At 41.9% G+C, this 17,268-nt stretch overlaps 2 protein-coding genes across 7 annotated transcripts; both read left to right on the forward strand.

Moving 5' to 3' along the window:
* Positions 1-1,746: 1,746 nt before the first annotated feature.
* LOC309449411 (fatty acid-binding protein, liver) lies at positions 1,747-3,466 on the forward strand (the record flags this gene model as incomplete). Its single annotated transcript, XM_082071524.1, has 4 exons — positions 1,747-1,846; positions 2,103-2,275; positions 2,537-2,626; positions 3,416-3,466. Exons 1-4 carry the CDS (start codon positions 1,780-1,782, stop codon positions 3,464-3,466), a joined length of 381 nt encoding a protein of 126 aa, XP_081927650.1. The 5' UTR covers positions 1,747-1,779.
* A 2,992-nt stretch (positions 3,467-6,458) lies between these two features.
* On the forward strand, positions 6,459-16,706 carry SRSF10 (serine and arginine rich splicing factor 10). 6 transcript variants are annotated; one of them, XM_082071367.1, is made up of 7 exons: positions 6,462-6,680; positions 8,749-8,853; positions 10,579-10,682; positions 11,644-11,806; positions 12,101-12,154; positions 12,334-12,435; positions 15,469-16,706. In XM_082071367.1, exons 1-7 carry the CDS (start codon positions 6,616-6,618, stop codon positions 15,485-15,487), a joined length of 612 nt encoding a protein of 203 aa, XP_081927493.1. In that variant the 5' UTR covers positions 6,462-6,615; the 3' UTR covers positions 15,488-16,706. The 6 variants fall into 6 exon arrangements, with proteins under 6 accessions (XP_081927491.1, XP_081927490.1, XP_081927495.1 ...); XM_082071365.1 differs by lacking the exon at positions 15,469-16,706 and having other exon boundaries at positions 6,459-6,680; positions 12,104-12,154; positions 12,334-14,498; XM_082071364.1 differs by lacking the exon at positions 15,469-16,706 and having other exon boundaries at positions 6,460-6,680; positions 12,334-14,498.
* The last annotated feature ends 562 nt before the right edge of the window (positions 16,707-17,268 follow it).

Consider the following 17,268-nt stretch of genomic DNA (forward strand, 5'->3'; position numbering starts at 1 on the left):
AATCAGGTAGGAATTTCCCCAAGTTCCGTGCAGAATCAGGGCCATGCAGCACACACGTTTACAAACCCAAGACATCCAGGATGAAAACATGGCAGTGACTTTTTCCAGCTTGGCTCTTTATAGACAAACACATTCCACTGGGAAGTCATGCTTGACCAACCTCATTGACTTTTATGAGGACATAACAAGGCGGATGGATGATGGCAGAGTGGGGGACGTGATCTACCTTGACTTGAGTAAGGCATTTGACACAGTCTCCCACAGCATCCTCACAGCTAAACTGAGGGAGTGCGCTCTGGATGAGCGGGTAGTGAGGTGACTGTGAACTGGCTGAAGGGAAGAAGCCAGAGAGTTGTGATCAATGCGAGGGGAGTCCAGTTGAGGCCAGTATCTAGTGCAGTGCCTCAAGGGTCAGTACTGGGGCCTATATTATTCACTATATTCATCAACAATTTGGACCAGGGAATAGAGTGACTGTCAGCAAGTTTGCTGATGACACCAAGCTGGGAGGAGTGGCTGACACTGGAAGCTGTGCTGCCATCAGAGACCTGGACAGGCTGGAGAGCTGGGCAGGGAAAAATTGAATGAAATACAACAAGGGCAAGTGTAGAGTCTTGCATCTGGGTAGGAACAACCCCAGGTTCCAGTATAAGTTGGGGAATGACCTATTAGAGAACAGCGTAGGGGAAAGGGACCTGGGGGTCCTGGGGACAGCAGGATGAGCATGAGCCAGCACTGGGCCCTTGCTACTCAGGTATTATAATATGCAAATGTAATTACAAAATTGGCTCTGTGTGAATCCTCTTTAAAATTACATACTGAAAAGGAGTTGTGAATTTGTAAGAAAAAGTTCAGCATTTGTTTTCTATTAAAACAGAAGAATTACTGACCAATATGGGGTAATAAAAGTTAACTTAGAAAGGTCACCAACCCCTGGGATACAGGCTCCATCTGAATTAAGCAATATAATTGCAAGACACATAATCTCATGAATATCTTCCAAAATCAACAGTTGTGCTGGCACAGACAGCAAGAAATATCACTCACCAACTATAACAAGTGAGAAAAAAAAATAATACATCCCATTTACTTATTTCATTTCGGTCTCCAAGCAACCTTCCATATTTTATTTTACCTTTAATCTCCTATGTATGCAGTGATTATTACAAAAAATAATAATAAACCAAATTTAATACAGATTTAGATACACATTACTGACATCTACTGGATAAAGCCGTAAGTGACTGCCCCATTCCAACATGATTTTCCCTGTCCTCAAGCAACTGGAGGCCCACAATTTTGGAAGAAATAGCTGTTAATTTTATTTTATTCCCACCATTTAAGGTCCAAGTGCCCATATTGTGGTAATTAGGAAGTTCCTGCTGTAAGACAGTAACTACCTCACACCTCTTGTATAAGATGCCATTTTATCTGAAGAATTCTGTCCAAAACAAGACGTGAACAAAAAGACAACAAATTAATCCATGCACACTTCACAACAATTACAAATAATTACCCAAGTTCAGTAACCCACAATAAACATAACATCCCAAAACAGCTGGTCAAGGTAAGATTTCCAACAAAGCAAAATGAACTAGAGGTTATGATCATTAAGAACAAATAAATGATTAATAATTGTTACTCCACGGTTAATAATTAGCCTGTCATCTCACGGTTTGGGCTGGCCTTTCCCTTTCCATAAATAGCACCTGAATAACCAGGCAGAGCCCTCAATTTCCTGCTACCGTCACCACCCTAAACCGCGTTCCAGCATCCAGAATGGCCTTCAACGGCACCTGGCAGGTCTATGCTCAGGAGAACTATGAAGAGTTTCTGAAGGCTCTTGGTAAGTGCCCAGTTACTTTTGAAATCATTTGCTCAGATTGCAAGAGATATATAACATCAAAATTTATACAGACTTAGATGGAATGGAACAATATACCCATAGAGAAGTGAGGAATCCAAAACAAGATTTGTCTTTTAACTTGGGCATCACTTTCTCTTATTGGTTTGTATCTTTTGCACCCTTATCAGAGAAAATAATTTGTTATTTAATATCAACACACGACTTCATAGAAGCCCTTTATTGCCTCCTTTTACAGCACTGCCAGATGACCTTATCAAAATGGCCAAAGATATTCAGCCTACTGTTGAAATACAACAAAAAGGAAATGACTTTGTTGTGACATCAAAAACCCCCAAGCAATCTGTAACTAACTCATTTACACTTGGAAAAGAGGCTGACATCACTACTATGGATGGCAGAAAGCTAAAGGTAATTTATTTCAGGAATGGGTGCATTTCTTTACTCATCCTTATACTTCAGTTTCTGTGCATGAGTGAAACTTGTTTGTACCATTCCTATTAGCATACATATCTATCATTTCAACAAACATAAATCCTTCTTCTAAAACTCTTATTAAAATGCTGTGGTGTCCAGTTTAAATTAGCATTTCCTATGTATGTAGTCCCCTACTTCCTCTAATTTAATTCCAAAATCTAACATTTTTTATAATTTGTAAATGTGCTTCGACAGTGTACTGTGAACATGGTAAATGGGAAGCTTGTGTGCAAATCAGACAAGTTCTCTCATGAGCAAGAAATTAAAGGAAACGAAATGGTGGAGGTAAGTGATACATTGAGAAAAATGCTGAATTACATATGAATTACAGAGACTTCGAGCCACTTAGCTCTGAATAAATTTCCTAAAGTCTAAATGAGAAACAAGTTATGCATATAACCAGGACCTGGTGGACAGCAGGATGACGATGAGCCAGCACTGGGCCCTTGTGGCCAGGAAGCCAATGGTACCTGGGGTGGATTAGAAGGGGGGTGGTCAGTAGGTCAGAGAGGTTCTCCTGCCCCTCTACTCTGCCCTGGTGAGACCACATCTGGAATATTGTGTCCAGTTGTGGCCTCTCAGTTCCAGCAGGACAGGGAACTGCTGGAGAGAGTCCAGCACAGGGCAACAAAGATGCTGAAGGGAGTGGAGCATCTCCCGTGTGAGGAAAGGCTGAGGGAGCTGGGGCTCTGGAGCTGGACAAGAGGAAACTGAGGGGTGACCTCATTAATGTTTACAGATATATAAAGGGGGTGTGTCAGGAGGATGGAGCCAGGCTCTTCTGGGTGACAACCAATGATAGGACAAGGGGTAATGGGTTCAAATTGGAAAACAAGAGGTTCCACTTAAATTTGAGAAGAAACTTCTCCACAGTGAGGGTGGCAGAGCCTGGCCCAGGCTGCCCAGGGAGGTTGTGGAGTCTCCTCTCTGCAGACATTCAAACTCACCTGGACACCTTCCTGTGTAACCTCATCTGGGTGTTCCTGCTCCGGTGGGGTGATTGGACTAGATGATCTTTCAAGGTCCCTTCCAATCCCTAACATTCTGTGTATCTGTGATATTTGTCTCCTGCAGACTATGACTTTTGGCGGAGTAACACTTGTCAGAAGAAGCAAGAAAGTTTAAACACAGATCACGTTCTTTGTGACATCTTTACATATCTAGAATAAAGTGCCATTTCCAAAAGGTGTGATCTTTGTTATCTGAAAAACTAGTAGAGAAAGTAGTTAATATTTCTACTCTCCTTTCACACACACATCACTTCCCATTATTATAAGACCATGCTTTCCCTGAGTAGACTTACAGATTCCTTCTATAGTCCAAGTAACAGAAATCTACCTCCCAGACAACCAAACCTGGACATTAACTGGAACATTATGATTTATCATAATAATCTTTGGGAGCAGACAAAAGCTGATATAAATGCTTCTTCATTTCTTACATACTCAGTGAACATATTCAGCTTTAATTCCTTTGCCTAATAAAGTTTGGTCTTCTACTTAAAATCCTTTCTCTGTAACCTAGCCAGCAAAGAACAATTAGACGTTTACTTAGCGACTCTGCACCACGTGTCTGTAACAGGAATAGACACAGTAATATTTTAAAAGCTATGAAGTATTTAACAGTCATAAAGTAATAATAGGAACGACTGCTCTTAAAATGAAGTACACAAGAGTACAATTAAACAAAAATGAGGCACTACAAGAGCAAAGGGAATTAAACATCCTTCCAATTTGCAACATATTCCCAATATTTGCTTGTTGCTGTTCGAGTTTGTGAAGCTCAAGTACAACTAAACCATTTATGTTCAGATTATGTCTCTACTGCAGTATAAAACACGCAGGACCCATGCCTATAACCGTTTCTCAGTTCACTGCTGATTAGATCCTACTGCTATATTAGCAGTCCAATTTCATACTTATTTAAGTCACCGCAGATTTGTTAGAGTGTAAGACCCCCCATGAAAAAAAGCTGCTGGACTGATTATGCCATTTGAAATCCTCAGGGGCTGTTTTATTCCAATTAAGAATGTTGAGTCTACATCTTCCTATGCTAGGAGAAGAGGAATTTGTGAGTGGGGATGTTGTGTTTTAGTTATTAACACCTGCAACATGATATAAGCAATCTGGGAAGTGTACTCCTATTCTGGGATCAGGTTGTCCTCAGGAGGAGCTTTACTGGTGTAACTATGCAAGTCTCATTGTGTTCATTTTGCTTCCTAGGCAGCTCTAATGCTAAGTACAATTTGCAGGCTAAATTAAATTCCACGTGAATTACACATAAATAAGATCAACAGAACAGAAATGAAGACACTGCTTAAACTCAGGGAGAAAGCTGCTTTAAAGCATCGGTACGCAAAAAGCCATATAAGAGCCTGAAACAACTTGTGTTTGGAAGTTGCTGGGTAACTGCTGCCAACTACACAATGAAACACCACAAAACAGCATTCAGTTCTTTTGATGACTTGTACAAGCAGATTTGTATATACACTGCACAAGGCAACAAACTCAACCTGCTGTTAGTATACTTAACACAGAATAGCATTAACTGTTAATATTAAATGCAGAAAACACTGTCAGAGACTCCTGCAGGGTCCTGAACACAGATCACTGACAATACAACCACCATTATTTTTTTTCAGAAGAGCTGCTTATATAGTTGATATATACCTCCTGTGTTGGTGATCGAACTTCATCTGTCATTCAAAATCTGTAGAAAAGCCTGGCAATTCCGAGTGTGCAACTGGCAGGACGTGAACAGGAGTGTCCACCCACCAGAGTTTTCATTCATGTTCAGCCATTTAAAAGCAAAATATGCTAGTGGCAGACATCAAACCTGCATTAACTCTTTCCCATCTGCAGCTCACTGAAAATCCCTCACACCAGCAATGATACACATGCTGCTTTATTGAACTCTTCATCAAATCACTTATAACTGTTCACTCACAGATCTGCTGGTGAGTCACACAATAAGGTGTTCAGAAATCACCTCTTGCCGTTCTCATTGCACAAACACCTTTAGTGAAAAAGGGCTGGTCCTTTGCATACAGCGCTTGCTCTACAGCTGTCCGATGAAAACTCCTGGGACACAACAATATTGTCAGTGTAGGAAACAATTATGTTGCAAATATAATAGGCTCGGGCAGGACCTCTCAGCAAAGCAATTTTTTTAATAACGATATTGCAACACCGGGTGTTCTACCTAAAGGTAGGCACACGTAATAGGGCAAAAAGCCCCTGCTTATATCCCCCCCAAATCTCGGCCGCAATTTCCCTCCCCTGTTCCCCACTGGTTGGTACTTCGGGGTTTACAGACCACCCGACCTGCCGCAGTTTACATACAATATCCTTCCTCTTATCGATCTATTTAAGATATGGATTCCTGGTACTTTGGCTACCTTTCCCCCTAAATTAACTTGTAAATGCAGGTATGAGTATGCATACTACCAGTATATATTCCAGGAAGAGACGGTGTTTTATGTTGTGGTTGAGCAGGGCAAACAACATAGACCAAGTTCTTAAGTACAAACAGCAGTCTCCATTTATGGCCACAAACACCTTTTTATATAGTCTTATACCAGCTCAAGTGTCTTTTTGCTATTGGTTACAAGTTGCAGTAGTAACACCTCATTGGCTAACTTTGCTATCATCACTGTTGCTCTTTTAGTCCCTTATCTTTCACGGGTACACCTTAATATCTCTTTATACTCCTTTACTCCCATCTTTCTCACGTGTAGGCCTTAATATCTTCAAGGCTAATTTCTGTTACCATACCCTCCATCGGGAATCCACGGACCCACCACAGTCCCTCACAGTTTTACATTAAGGATTCATAGTCCGATATCTCTCATCCCTTCCCCCGTGCTGGGGTGAGGCAGCAGTTATATAAAAACAACAGATCTTCGTTAAACGTTCCTTACAGTCAGTAACGGGCCAAGGGTGACAGCGTGAGGCTCCTTCTCTCCTCACAGCGAAAGCGCGGTCGCCATCTTGTCGCTTTTCGGCGGGAAAACAGCGCTGGGGGGCGGTGCCCACTGCGCCTGCGCATTCCTGCGCTCGCGGCGAGTAGAGGGCGCAGGCGCAGTGAGGGGAGAGCGGGTTTTGGCGCCGGCCGCTCTCGCCGGAAGCCCCGTGGGAAGTCTCGCGAGAGCCGGCGGGGCGGGCGGCGGTGGCGCTGCGTGCAGCTCCGGAGGGGTCTCCTCAGCCGCTCGGTTCCCCGCAGCGCCTGGGCCCTGCCGCTCGTTCCCTCCCTCCCTCCCTCGTCCAGCCACCGCCATGTCCCGTTACCTGCGCCCCCCCAACACCTCGCTGTTCGTGCGGAACGTGGCCGACGACACCCGGTGAGTGGGGGCGGGTGGCAGCGCGGGGGGGGGGCGCGCAGGCTTTGGCGGGCTCGCTAGGCCGCGCCGGCGGCTGAGGCCTGAGGGGACTGGGGCTCTCCCGGAGCGACGGGAGGGGAGGGGGGGAGTCCAACCTGCTCCTTTCCTCGCCTTTACGTTTCTCCCTGCCTTGCTTTCCTCCCCCTTTCTCCATTTTCCTCTCCCTCCTCGCCACGCTGCTCTGTTTCCCCTCCTCTCCATGAGGGTCGGTTTCCAAACAACATCCAGCCAGAACAAAGCTGGGCCGGGAGAAAAGTGCAACTCTGCTCCCCGCCTTTTTGAGTTTGTCCAGCGGGAGATTGAGGCGGGATTTTTCACGACGAGCCGCCGCCTTGGCAACGCCGCTGGAGTTTGTAACGGGCTTTGAAAGCGATTGTTCCAAGAAGGGAGAAAACGGCGCCTTTGCTGCGGGTGTCCCCAAAATATTCCTGGTGTAGTTGGTTCCGTTAGGATGGTAATTGCTGCCAGTTCGGGGTGGAGGGTTATTACATTAATTGTTGGGTACCATGTCCTCTTGTGACACTCACTCGCCATAGAGGGGGAGAAACAATCCTCTTTCCTTCAGAATTGTGTTGTAGCAAAATTCTGTATATATATGTGCAGCAAAATAGTGAAATACCTTTTAATAAGGAGGTTTTTTAAATTTCAAGGGCATATTGCACAGATTTTTATTTACTACCTAGATTTTTTTAAATAAACTGCCAGATTTCTCCGTTTCTTTTTTACAGTTAATTGTGTCCCTCTTGTATTTATTGTCTGTAAAACATTCATAGAGCATATTAGTACAGAATGCACAGGTGAATTAGAGCACTCGTATGTTTTTAATTGTAGTAGAATTTGTATGGAAATCCCTGCAAGGTCTAGTTGTATAAAATACAGGCACGAGTTTTCAAACTTGCTGCCTGGGCAGCTTGCACCAAAGTTGTGCAGCAAATAACGGTAGCGTGGGCACGATGGAATGGAATGAATTAAGAACGTTATTGTCATCAAAAGCATCAGTAGCTTCAAATTAAAAATTTTAAATTTATTTGCATGAATTTTCTTTCCTCTTTCTGGTAGTTTTACTATAAGAACAGCCAAGGAGAACTATTACTTCCAAACTTTTAAAAAATAATGTGGATCCTATTGAGGCTTTCACCATAAGCTTATGATTAGGCAGTACATTCTTCTTAGAGATGGTTTCATTGTAAGATCTTGATAGTTTAGTTCCCTTCTGCTGTCATTGACTTTATGCACTGTAGGTTCTTTCCCAACCAATGAGAAAGAGAAATGAATAGTAGTAGCTTATACCACATAAATACAGTATTACAGGGTCTTTCTCATGCAGGTTGTTGTCCTCAAATGACACAAAAATACATGTAAAGAAGCTGATGTGATTAAGAAACCTCTCGGTTGAGGAGACAGTAGTTTTTCCAAGTGTAGTTCCAGGTCTATTCAGCAGTTTAGTGCTCCGCTCTCTGGAAAAGCTGTCCTGAGGGCACGAGTGGTTGCTCACTCAAGTTTTGTTCTATTTGATGTGGTTGTAAGTATTGATTCTTCTATGGAGATGGGTTTGTGTGACTGGTTTATTATTATACTCTTTCCTTGGATCCTACGAGTTGGCATATGCGTGTTGCAAAAGCATTGTCAAGAGTTACATGAGATACTTGAATGACAGTAATTCTTAGATCCTTCTTTTTTCCTTTCTGCCCACCTTTGCTAGCACATCCTGCATTGAATTGACTAATATGTGTCACTTCTCATTTACACTCCTCTTGTAGAGTTGTGCTGAACACAGGTTTCAAAATGCCAGGGTGGATCTTAAGCATCCTGAGGCTTGAGTGTTTCAGAGAAGCCCCATGTGTTGCTTAGGAATGAGCTGCTCGAACACTTTTTTCTCAAAACATGTTTTGGTACATGCATCCTCTACCAACTGCTTCCAAAGAGGTGGATGATCTTATCAGTTGTAGATTTTCAATTGTGTGTGTGTATATGTTTTATAGCACCTTAAACAGTGAAAAAAAAATATGAGATATTTGTGATATTCTAGGTCTGAAGACTTGCGCCGTGAATTTGGTCGGTATGGACCTATAGTTGATGTATACGTTCCACTTGACTTCTACACTCGTCGTCCCAGAGGATTTGCTTATGTTCAATATCCTTTCTTCAGATGGCTGATTAGTGAGGGGTGTTGAAGTTTGAAATTCAAGTTTGTGTGAGAGGTAACAAATCTAAATGAAACAGCAGTTTACTTTTGTGTTGTATCTAATAAGTGTCTTATATTGTGGTGTTGATTTTCATAGATTAACTTCTCTCAATTGTTCTTTGCCTTTTTGCAAAACTTAAGTCCAGTAATATAAAAGCTTGCTTATGTCACTGAAATTAATACTATCTAATTTAACTGAAAATTTATCACTGACTCAAAATTGTCTAGCACGTTTTTATTATCACTGGTATGTAAGTAAACTTGTGCTTAGCGAACTGTGGCTGGTATTCATTGTTAATTTAACAAATGGAAACTGGAATCACTTGATCAAAATCAGATTGTATAAAAAATGAGGTGAAGTTTTTTCTTTAATATTGTCCCCTAATTTACTGTCCTCTGTTGTTGCCTCAGAATGTAAAGCTGTACAGTAATGGCGACCCCAAAGAGAAAGCATGAAAGAACCTTTAGAGTAGAGTTCAACAATTAAGGCAAGTAGACAAGCCAAAGACCTCTTAAGGATCAGGCTTGAAGAGAAGGGAGAGTTTGGGAAAAGAAAAAGTAAAGAAAAGCTGGAAGAAGGACAAGCCATAATGGGAGACAAAGCTTCGCTTTATCTGCAAAAGGGGGAAAAGGTTGTTTTTCAAAGTAAAAGATAAAGCCATCTGTCATTTTTGGCCAAGCATCTCATGACAAGTCCTTCTGACAAGCACTTAAAGAGTTAAAGGTCAAGATGAAGTTGAATGGTGGCCAAGATTAAAGGAGTCATACCTGATGTATCCTACAGAATAACAGTTTTTCTTCTGTTTGTCATGTAAGCAGCAATTTGATGAATGATTCTGGTTTAGTCCGTTGACAAACCCTGTGGTATTTCTCTTGTGAGTGCTATTGTAACTGTGCTCGAGTGAAAGTGCATTCGTTCTGGGTTTCTCAAGATCTACTCCTACAGCACTATGGTTTAGTTCTTCACAGGTGGTGCTGAGGATGAACTGAGTTGCTACCAGGAGAAAGGCAATTCCTTCTCCCAGGTCACAGCTGGAAGGAGGTGTGCGAATTACAGTAGTGGTCAGTCTCACAGATTAACATTAGTAAATTAGTAATGTCTGTGTTATTGAACACCTGACCTGACTGACAGTGCAGGGGGTTTAGTGTGTGATTTTTATCTCAGACTGTTGAAGGTCTGGCATTACATAATTTAAACTTAAAAATTGGGGAGGGGTGGTGGGAGGCTTTATTTTAAAATAATTAGACACTTGTTAATTTTTACTGTTGGTATGCCTAGCATAATTTAAGAGCTAGGGTTTAACTTTCATAAAGTCAATGTAGTGGACAGACCTGAATGACCATTAACAAATGTATTTTAAAAGGATACCGGGTTTTTTGCCTTGCATAAGTACAAGTGGGAGAGGAAAAAAGTTAAGAGTATTGCATAGCAACTGCTTGCTTATGGATAAGTACATGATGATATTATGAGATTTTAATTTTAGTATAGGAGTTCTTAGATAGATGGTGGTTAATAAAAAAATAGTAAATTTACTAGTGTTTACTGTAGCACAACCAACAGAACTTTTTTTAAAAAAAAAAAAGTAAAATTAGAAAATAACTGGTATTTTTTTTTTATTTTAAATACCAAATCTGTAAACTACTCAAATTCCCAAGTACCTTAACACTCACCACATTTGAAGATGTCCGTGATGCAGAGGATGCTCTCCATAATTTGGATCGAAAGTGGATTTGTGGTCGGCAAATAGAAATCCAGTTTGCACAGGGGGATCGGAAGAGTAAGTGCCTTGTGTGTGTTTCATCAGACTGATTTTAGCCTTAAAGTTCCAGTATAATCCCAGAATGTCAGGGATTGGAAGGGACCTGGAGGGCTCATCCCGTGCAATCCCCCCATGGAGCAGGAACACCCAGATGAGGTTACACAGGAAGGTGTCCACGCGGGTTGGAATGTCTGCAGAGAAGGAGGCTCCACAACCCCCCTGGGCAGCCTGGGCCAGGCTCTGCCACCCTCACTGTGGAGAAGTTTCTTCTCAAATTTAAGTGGAACCTTTTGTGTTCCAATTTAAACCCATTGCCCCTTGTCCTGTCACTGGTTGTCACCAAGAAGAGCCTGGCTCCATCCTCCTGACACTCACCCTTCATATATCTGTAAACATCAATGAGGTCACCCCTCAGTCTCCTCTTGTCCAGCTCCAGAGCCCCAGCTCCCTCAGCCTTTCCTCACACGGGAGATGCTCCACTCCCTCCAGCATCTTGGTGGCTGCGCTGGACTCTCTCCAGCAGTTCCCTGTCCTGCTGGAACTGAGGGGCCACAACTGGACACAAGATTCCAGGTGTGGTCTCCCCAGGGCAGAGCAGAGGGGCAGGAGAACCTCTCTGACCTACTGACCACCCCCTTCTAACCCACCCCAGGTACCATTGGCTTCCTGGCCACAAGGGCCCAGTGCTGGCTCATGGTCATCCTGCTGTCCCCAGGACCCCCAGGTCCTTTTCGCCTACACCTTGTATTCTCCCCAAGTGGCCAGCCCCTTCTTCCATGATCTATAAACTCTTGTCTCCCACTTGAGCATGCCCAGCAGTTCCCTGTTTAACGACACAGGTCTCCTGGCTCCCTTCCTTGACTTCTGAACAGATACTTGTAAAGAGAACTTACCTCTTTTCTATCTGTTAGTCTTATACATATTATTAATGTAATATCTGTATCTATCTATATATTAAAATATTGCATTTTTTTTACAGCACCGAATCAAATGAAAGCCAAGGAAGGGAGAAACCTGTACAGTTCTTCTCGTTACGATGACTATGACAGATACAGGCGATCTAGGAGTCGGAGTTACGAAAGGAGACGATCTAGAAGTCGTTCTTTTGATTACAGCTATAGAAGATCGTATAGTCCCAGAAAGTAAGTGTAGCGTGTGTTTGGCTTCAACTGCACAGCAGACTGGTGGAGGAGAAATGCCACACTGACTATTTAATTGTTAAAATTGTGAATAGTCTTTTTCTATACTCACATTGTAATTACTTGTGGGAGTTACATATCTTGCATGCTACATCAAATCAGAAATATTGAATGAAATTCTGTGCTGCATTGAAGAGTAACTAAAAGCAAAAGCACAGCATAAAAAGAATTGATTAAGCATTTGTATACAAACATAGGTATTTGTCACCGTTTACTTTTTCTGATGTACCTTTTTAGCAGTAGACCTACTGGAAGACCTCGGCGTAGCAGAAGCCATTCGGACAATGATAGGTAAAACACTTTTTACACCCTTTAAATTGCAAACTAGATCACTGTATTCCTTTAACTATAGGTTAAAAAAAAGTTTCTCCTGCAAAAAAAAAAAAAATGGTAAACAATTTTTAATGTACTAGATGTCTAAGAATAGTGTTTTTACATTCAAATCTCCTCTCTCCCCTTTATTCTGATAGGTTCAAACACCGCAATCGATCTTTTTCAAGATCTAAGTCCAATTCAAGATCACGATCCAAGTCACAGCCCAAGAAAGAAATGAAGGCTAAGTCACGGTCTAGGTCTGCATCTCACACCAAATCTAGAGGCACCTCTAAAACAGATTCTAAAACACACTATAAGTCCAGCTCAAGATATGAAAAGGAGTCGAGAAAAAAAGAACCAGCTAGATCCAAATCACAGTCAAGATCACATTCTAGATCTAGGTCCAAATCCAGATCCAGGTCATGGACTAGTCCCAAGTCCAGTGGCCACTAACAGCATATCCACGTTGGTTTTAGGCATGTAAGATTCATTTACACACAGTTCAGTTTACTTAAATTATCAGGAATATGATGTTGCAACAGTGCTAAAATAATACTTTCTTTGTCAGTTTTCCCTGTAGCCGACAATGGTTAAAATTACAACAGTGTTGAGAGGCCACTGAAAGAGAGAGAGAGAGAGAGAGAATGTCCATTTGGTTAAATGTTATGGGCAGCTACTGATTTGGTTGTGGTGTCTCTTTGTATATTTTTGTAAAGATTTGCATTTTTAGTGCTTAGATATTGGTGATGACTTGATTGATCGTAACTTGCAACATTAAAAATGTCATACCCGTAGAGAAATCGATATCAGTTTGTGCTGAACAGTTAAACCAACTGTTTAACTTGGTTTTTGATGCTCCATTTTGGGATGAAACCGGAAAACTGGACAGCCGTAGCGCAACACTGACTGCTGCGAAACGCAGCCTGGCCGGTTTACGTTCCTATTGTTCAAAGGCAGGTTTCTGTGTTCTCCGTGCCCACTGACACAAGGAGGAGAGAGAGTTTTGAGGTTTCTCTTTAACCCTGCCATCCGGAGAGATGGTACTAACATGGCGTGTACGACATGGGGAGAGAGTTGGTCTTGGGAGCTCGTTCAGAGATCATGCAGTGGCAGGATCGAGGCTTCGCTGCTTTTGACCTGGCTGCTAGTACTGAATGTGCAAGGGGAAAAAACCCTGCACCTTGAAATAGAAAATTAAATTCAGATTGCAGCAAATGGCAGAGCAACTAAGTATTAGGTTGTGTGTACATTTTATGCAGTTTTTGTATCTATTCTAAATTTTAGTGAGCAGTTAACCATAAAATTGCTTAGTTTTCCTGCTGTTAGATACCAGTAGATTGTTTCGAGTTGTGTGTGTACAGTATATAAGAACTAAACTTTTATGCCAATGACTCCTGTGGTTAGTTGGTGTATTCCTAGGTATAAAACTGTAGCCACCTCTCTTCCGGAGTAGCCAAGGCTTGCTTTTACACTGCAAACAGTATTGGGTCAAGCAAGCCTGAATCACTTCTTCCTGGGAACAGATAGTGGTTTGGTTACAAGCTTTCGTTCTCCTTAAGAACAAACGTTTGAAGCTGGATATGAACAAGAGCTGCATCTCTAGCTATTTAGTTCTCACTAATACACTATATTTAGTGAACTGAATGTGAACAATAACAAAACCAGTGTGTAATCTTACCAGTATTTCTCTAGAAGGCAAACACTTTGTGATGAAAACGGCTTTTGGCATCGTTTTTTCTAGTTACCTTTAAAAGCCAGCGTCAAACACATGGAGTTCTTGCTGTCTCACGTAGTAGCATATAAAGATATTGATTTCCAAAAGTTGCTTTTTAGAGCAATGTCTTAAGTTTGGGGTTTAGTGTTCTCAGCAGGGCCTTTGAAGAAACGCAGATGGCTTTGGAATCTCGGCAGTGGAACGTGCTTAGGGGCTTGATTCTAGAACCTTTGTACATTTGATAGTCTTTCTAACTTTTTCGTTACTGTTTGCAGTTAATGTTCATGTTCCGCTATGCAATCATTTATATGCACGTTCCTTTAATTTTGTAGACTTTCCTGGATGTATAGTTTAAAAAATCAGCAAAAAGTCTATTTAAAACTGTAGCAGTAGCGTGCAGCTCTAGCAGAGGAAAGTTGTGGGATTAAACTTTGTATTTCCTTTCTTATAGAGGCTTCTAAAAAGGTATTTTTATATGTTCTTTTTAACAAATATTGTGTACTACCTTTAAAACATCAATGTTTTGATCAAAATACCTAAAGACCCAGCTTATTTTCTGCTTGCTGTAAATTTAGCAAACATGCTGTAATAAAAAAATGAAGGAAATACTGATCCACTGGAATTATTGTAGCTGTAGAATTTGACTCCAGAGCACGGTCAGGAGTAGAGCTGTGCATCCCTTATGGAGTGAAATCCTTACTATGGTATTTCAGTCAAGTCAGGAATTTATCGTTTAATGTCCGAATAAATATCATTTCACATATTAAAAGGGGTACTAGACAAAATAAGAATGATAAGCATGTGTTTTAGTCTAATATATTGCACTTTTCCATTAATTTCTGTTATTGCTGGATGGACTTCCTGATGGTTATAGTTCAGATATGATTAGCCAGGTTATGAACTACTTCAAACCATATAGAGCCAAATTTCTCGTATCACCTTATCAATTTATATTTGCCATATCAAAAACTGTGCCAGCAGCGGTTCTCTAGAAGGTGGTGAAACTTTGCTGATGACTTTTAAAACTCAAGCTGCCTCCTGGCACCTGTATTTATAACCAGTTCTTCTTATGCCACCACATGAAAAGAAGACCTCTGTAAAGCTCTTAATTGCTTTGATAAAGCCACCGTTACACTTTAAGTCGAGCTGTGATTATCCGTCCATAAAAACGGCTCGTCACAGCAGAACCCCCCACCCTTTTTCAGCTCTCTTAAACAAATAGAGTTGTCCAGACTAAAATCCTGCTTAAATATGGTCCACCTGTCTGTGGTGTGGGAAAGCTGGTGGTGGTTTTGTCGGCAGCCTGCAAGGGGGTGCTGTAATTAATGTTCTCGTTAGTCCAGCCAGAATTACAGCTGGATGGGTGGGGAGGAGGGAGGAGAAATCTGTGTCCAGGCTGAGGTTCTCATCTCAGACTGCCGAGTAACAGTAACTTGATTCTGTCAGCATGTCCTTATATTGTGTGCCTCAACATTTATATATAGCACAGTTTAATACTTTTTGTTTTGAAAATCCAATTCATTGCAAGTATAATGTAGTATCTGCCAGTTCTGATGGTTCTTTCTTTCTCTCCCAGAGGTAGGACTAAACTTTGACTTGACTTGTGTATATGAACAAGCCAGAAAAGCCGAACACAAACCCACGATGTTTCAAGAGTGCATGAATAAAGATGTTGTCCTAGTTCTTGCTCCCATGGAAAAATTGTGAAGAAGCTGTTCTGTGGGCCTTTCAGTTGGGGACCGAGTTAGCAGGATGTGGCCAAAAAGGGCAGGGAATGTTCACGCATTCACGCAAGTCAAGCCACAGCCCATCTAGATAAACATCTCCCTTGATGCAGGTATTTTAGTCCTGGTCTAAAAACCAAAAAGCAGTAGCCTGTCTGGTGCAAGCTACCCGCAGGTTATGCACAGCTGGAATGCAAGAACAACACGCAGGCTACAAAAGATCACGTATAGGCATCTTTCTTGTGGAGTCTCAAGAACGGTGCGAATTCGGATGGGGTTTTTTTTTCCTGTGGTAAACTAGATTTTTGTCATTCCTGCAAAATATGTAGAATTGTAGTATGTAAAAAACCAACTCTGCTGAAAGTTAATGGCTGTGCTCCTAAGTATCTGCAGCGGATTGATTATCTCAGCAGTAATAGAAGGCTCTGTTGGAACTTCTTTTTCACCAAAAGTCCATGCACCCAACTGGTAATTAAAAGATATTAAATTTAGTGTTTAAGTAGCTGGGTGTCTCAATTAGGGACTATAATAGGCTGGTCTCTGAAAGCTAAATGTTATCCTTTCTATGTCTTTAAAGATGTTTAAATGTACAGTATAATGGCTTTATTCAAAGTGGAGTTTTCAGTTTAAATGTTATTTTGAGCTCTCTGTGGAAAGAGCTGCTTTTTTTTCTTGCTGTTTAGTCTGGGTAACAGCTCGAACTGTGTTCAGAGAGGGGCAGTTGGATCGATCTACATCGCAGCACTGCTACTTGATTTTTTTTGGCAGGAATGTTGCAGATTAACACTTTGAAGTACAAAGGGATAAACTTACACATTTTTAGGACATAATTACCCATTAATAATTGCTGGGTTTCTCCATTTATCTTGTAACTTGCTTAAAAAGTCTGTAGTCCATTGCTATAATATTTGTCTGAAGATGCTCTTACTGATGAGATTATTTAGGAAGGGAAGACTATGTACCCTGTAGTGTGTTTGATCAAAAGATGCTAATGTTTTATTCATACACATCCTTTCTTCTTGAGTTTTGTGTTCCATCTGTGCAAATAACCCTGTGAATTGGGAATAAAATGTACAAGTTTTGACTATAACTCGAGAGCACCTTCTGACTTAATTAACACAGCCATAGTCTGATGGAGATGGGTCCCCGAGCACCAAACACCCAAGAAGTTCCCTCTGACCCAGCAGAGCAGAGAGTGGGATCACAGCTGGGCTGAGCTTAAGCTTGTCTGCTTGCAAGTCTGGCTTTGTTGGCAGAGCCCAATCGCCCCTCAGCAGCACTGGTTTCCCAGTAGATGGAGGTGAGGCTGACTGGTCTGGAGTTCCGCAGCTCCTCCTTCTTGCCCTTCTTGAAGACTGGAGTGACATTTGCTTTCCTCCAGTCCTCAGGCACCTCTCCCAGTTTCCCAAGACTTGGCAAAGATGATGGAGAGCGGTCCAGCAATGACCTCAGCCAGCTCCCCCAGCACCCGGACCCATGGATTTATGGATGTCCAGATTGCCCGACTGCTCCCTAACCCAGTCCTCATCAACCGAGGCAAACTCCCCCATTGTCCTGCCTTCCTCTGGGGCCTCAGCAGTACGGGATCCTCAGGACAGACTCCAGCAGAGCAGACAGAGACAAAGAAGGCGTTCAGTAACTGCCTTCTCTGT

Source organism: Streptopelia decaocto, assembly GCF_964273445.1.
Source record: "Streptopelia decaocto genome assembly, chromosome: 23".
Lineage (NCBI taxonomy): Eukaryota > Metazoa > Chordata > Aves > Columbiformes > Columbidae > Streptopelia > Streptopelia decaocto.

Bases quoted from the DNA above. Each gene is read 5' to 3' on its own strand.
- SRSF10 (XM_082071364.1), top strand. From the start codon at position 6,616: ATGTCCCGTTACCTGCGCCCCCCCAACACCTCGCTGTTCGTGCGGAAC. The intron at 6,681-8,748 runs GTGAGTGGGGGC...GTGATATTCTAG, and splicing joins AACGTGGCCGACGACACCCG to GTCTGAAGACTTGCGCCGTG. The intron at 8,854-10,578 runs ATATCCTTTCTT...AACACTCACCAC, and splicing joins AGAGGATTTGCTTATGTTCA to ATTTGAAGATGTCCGTGATG.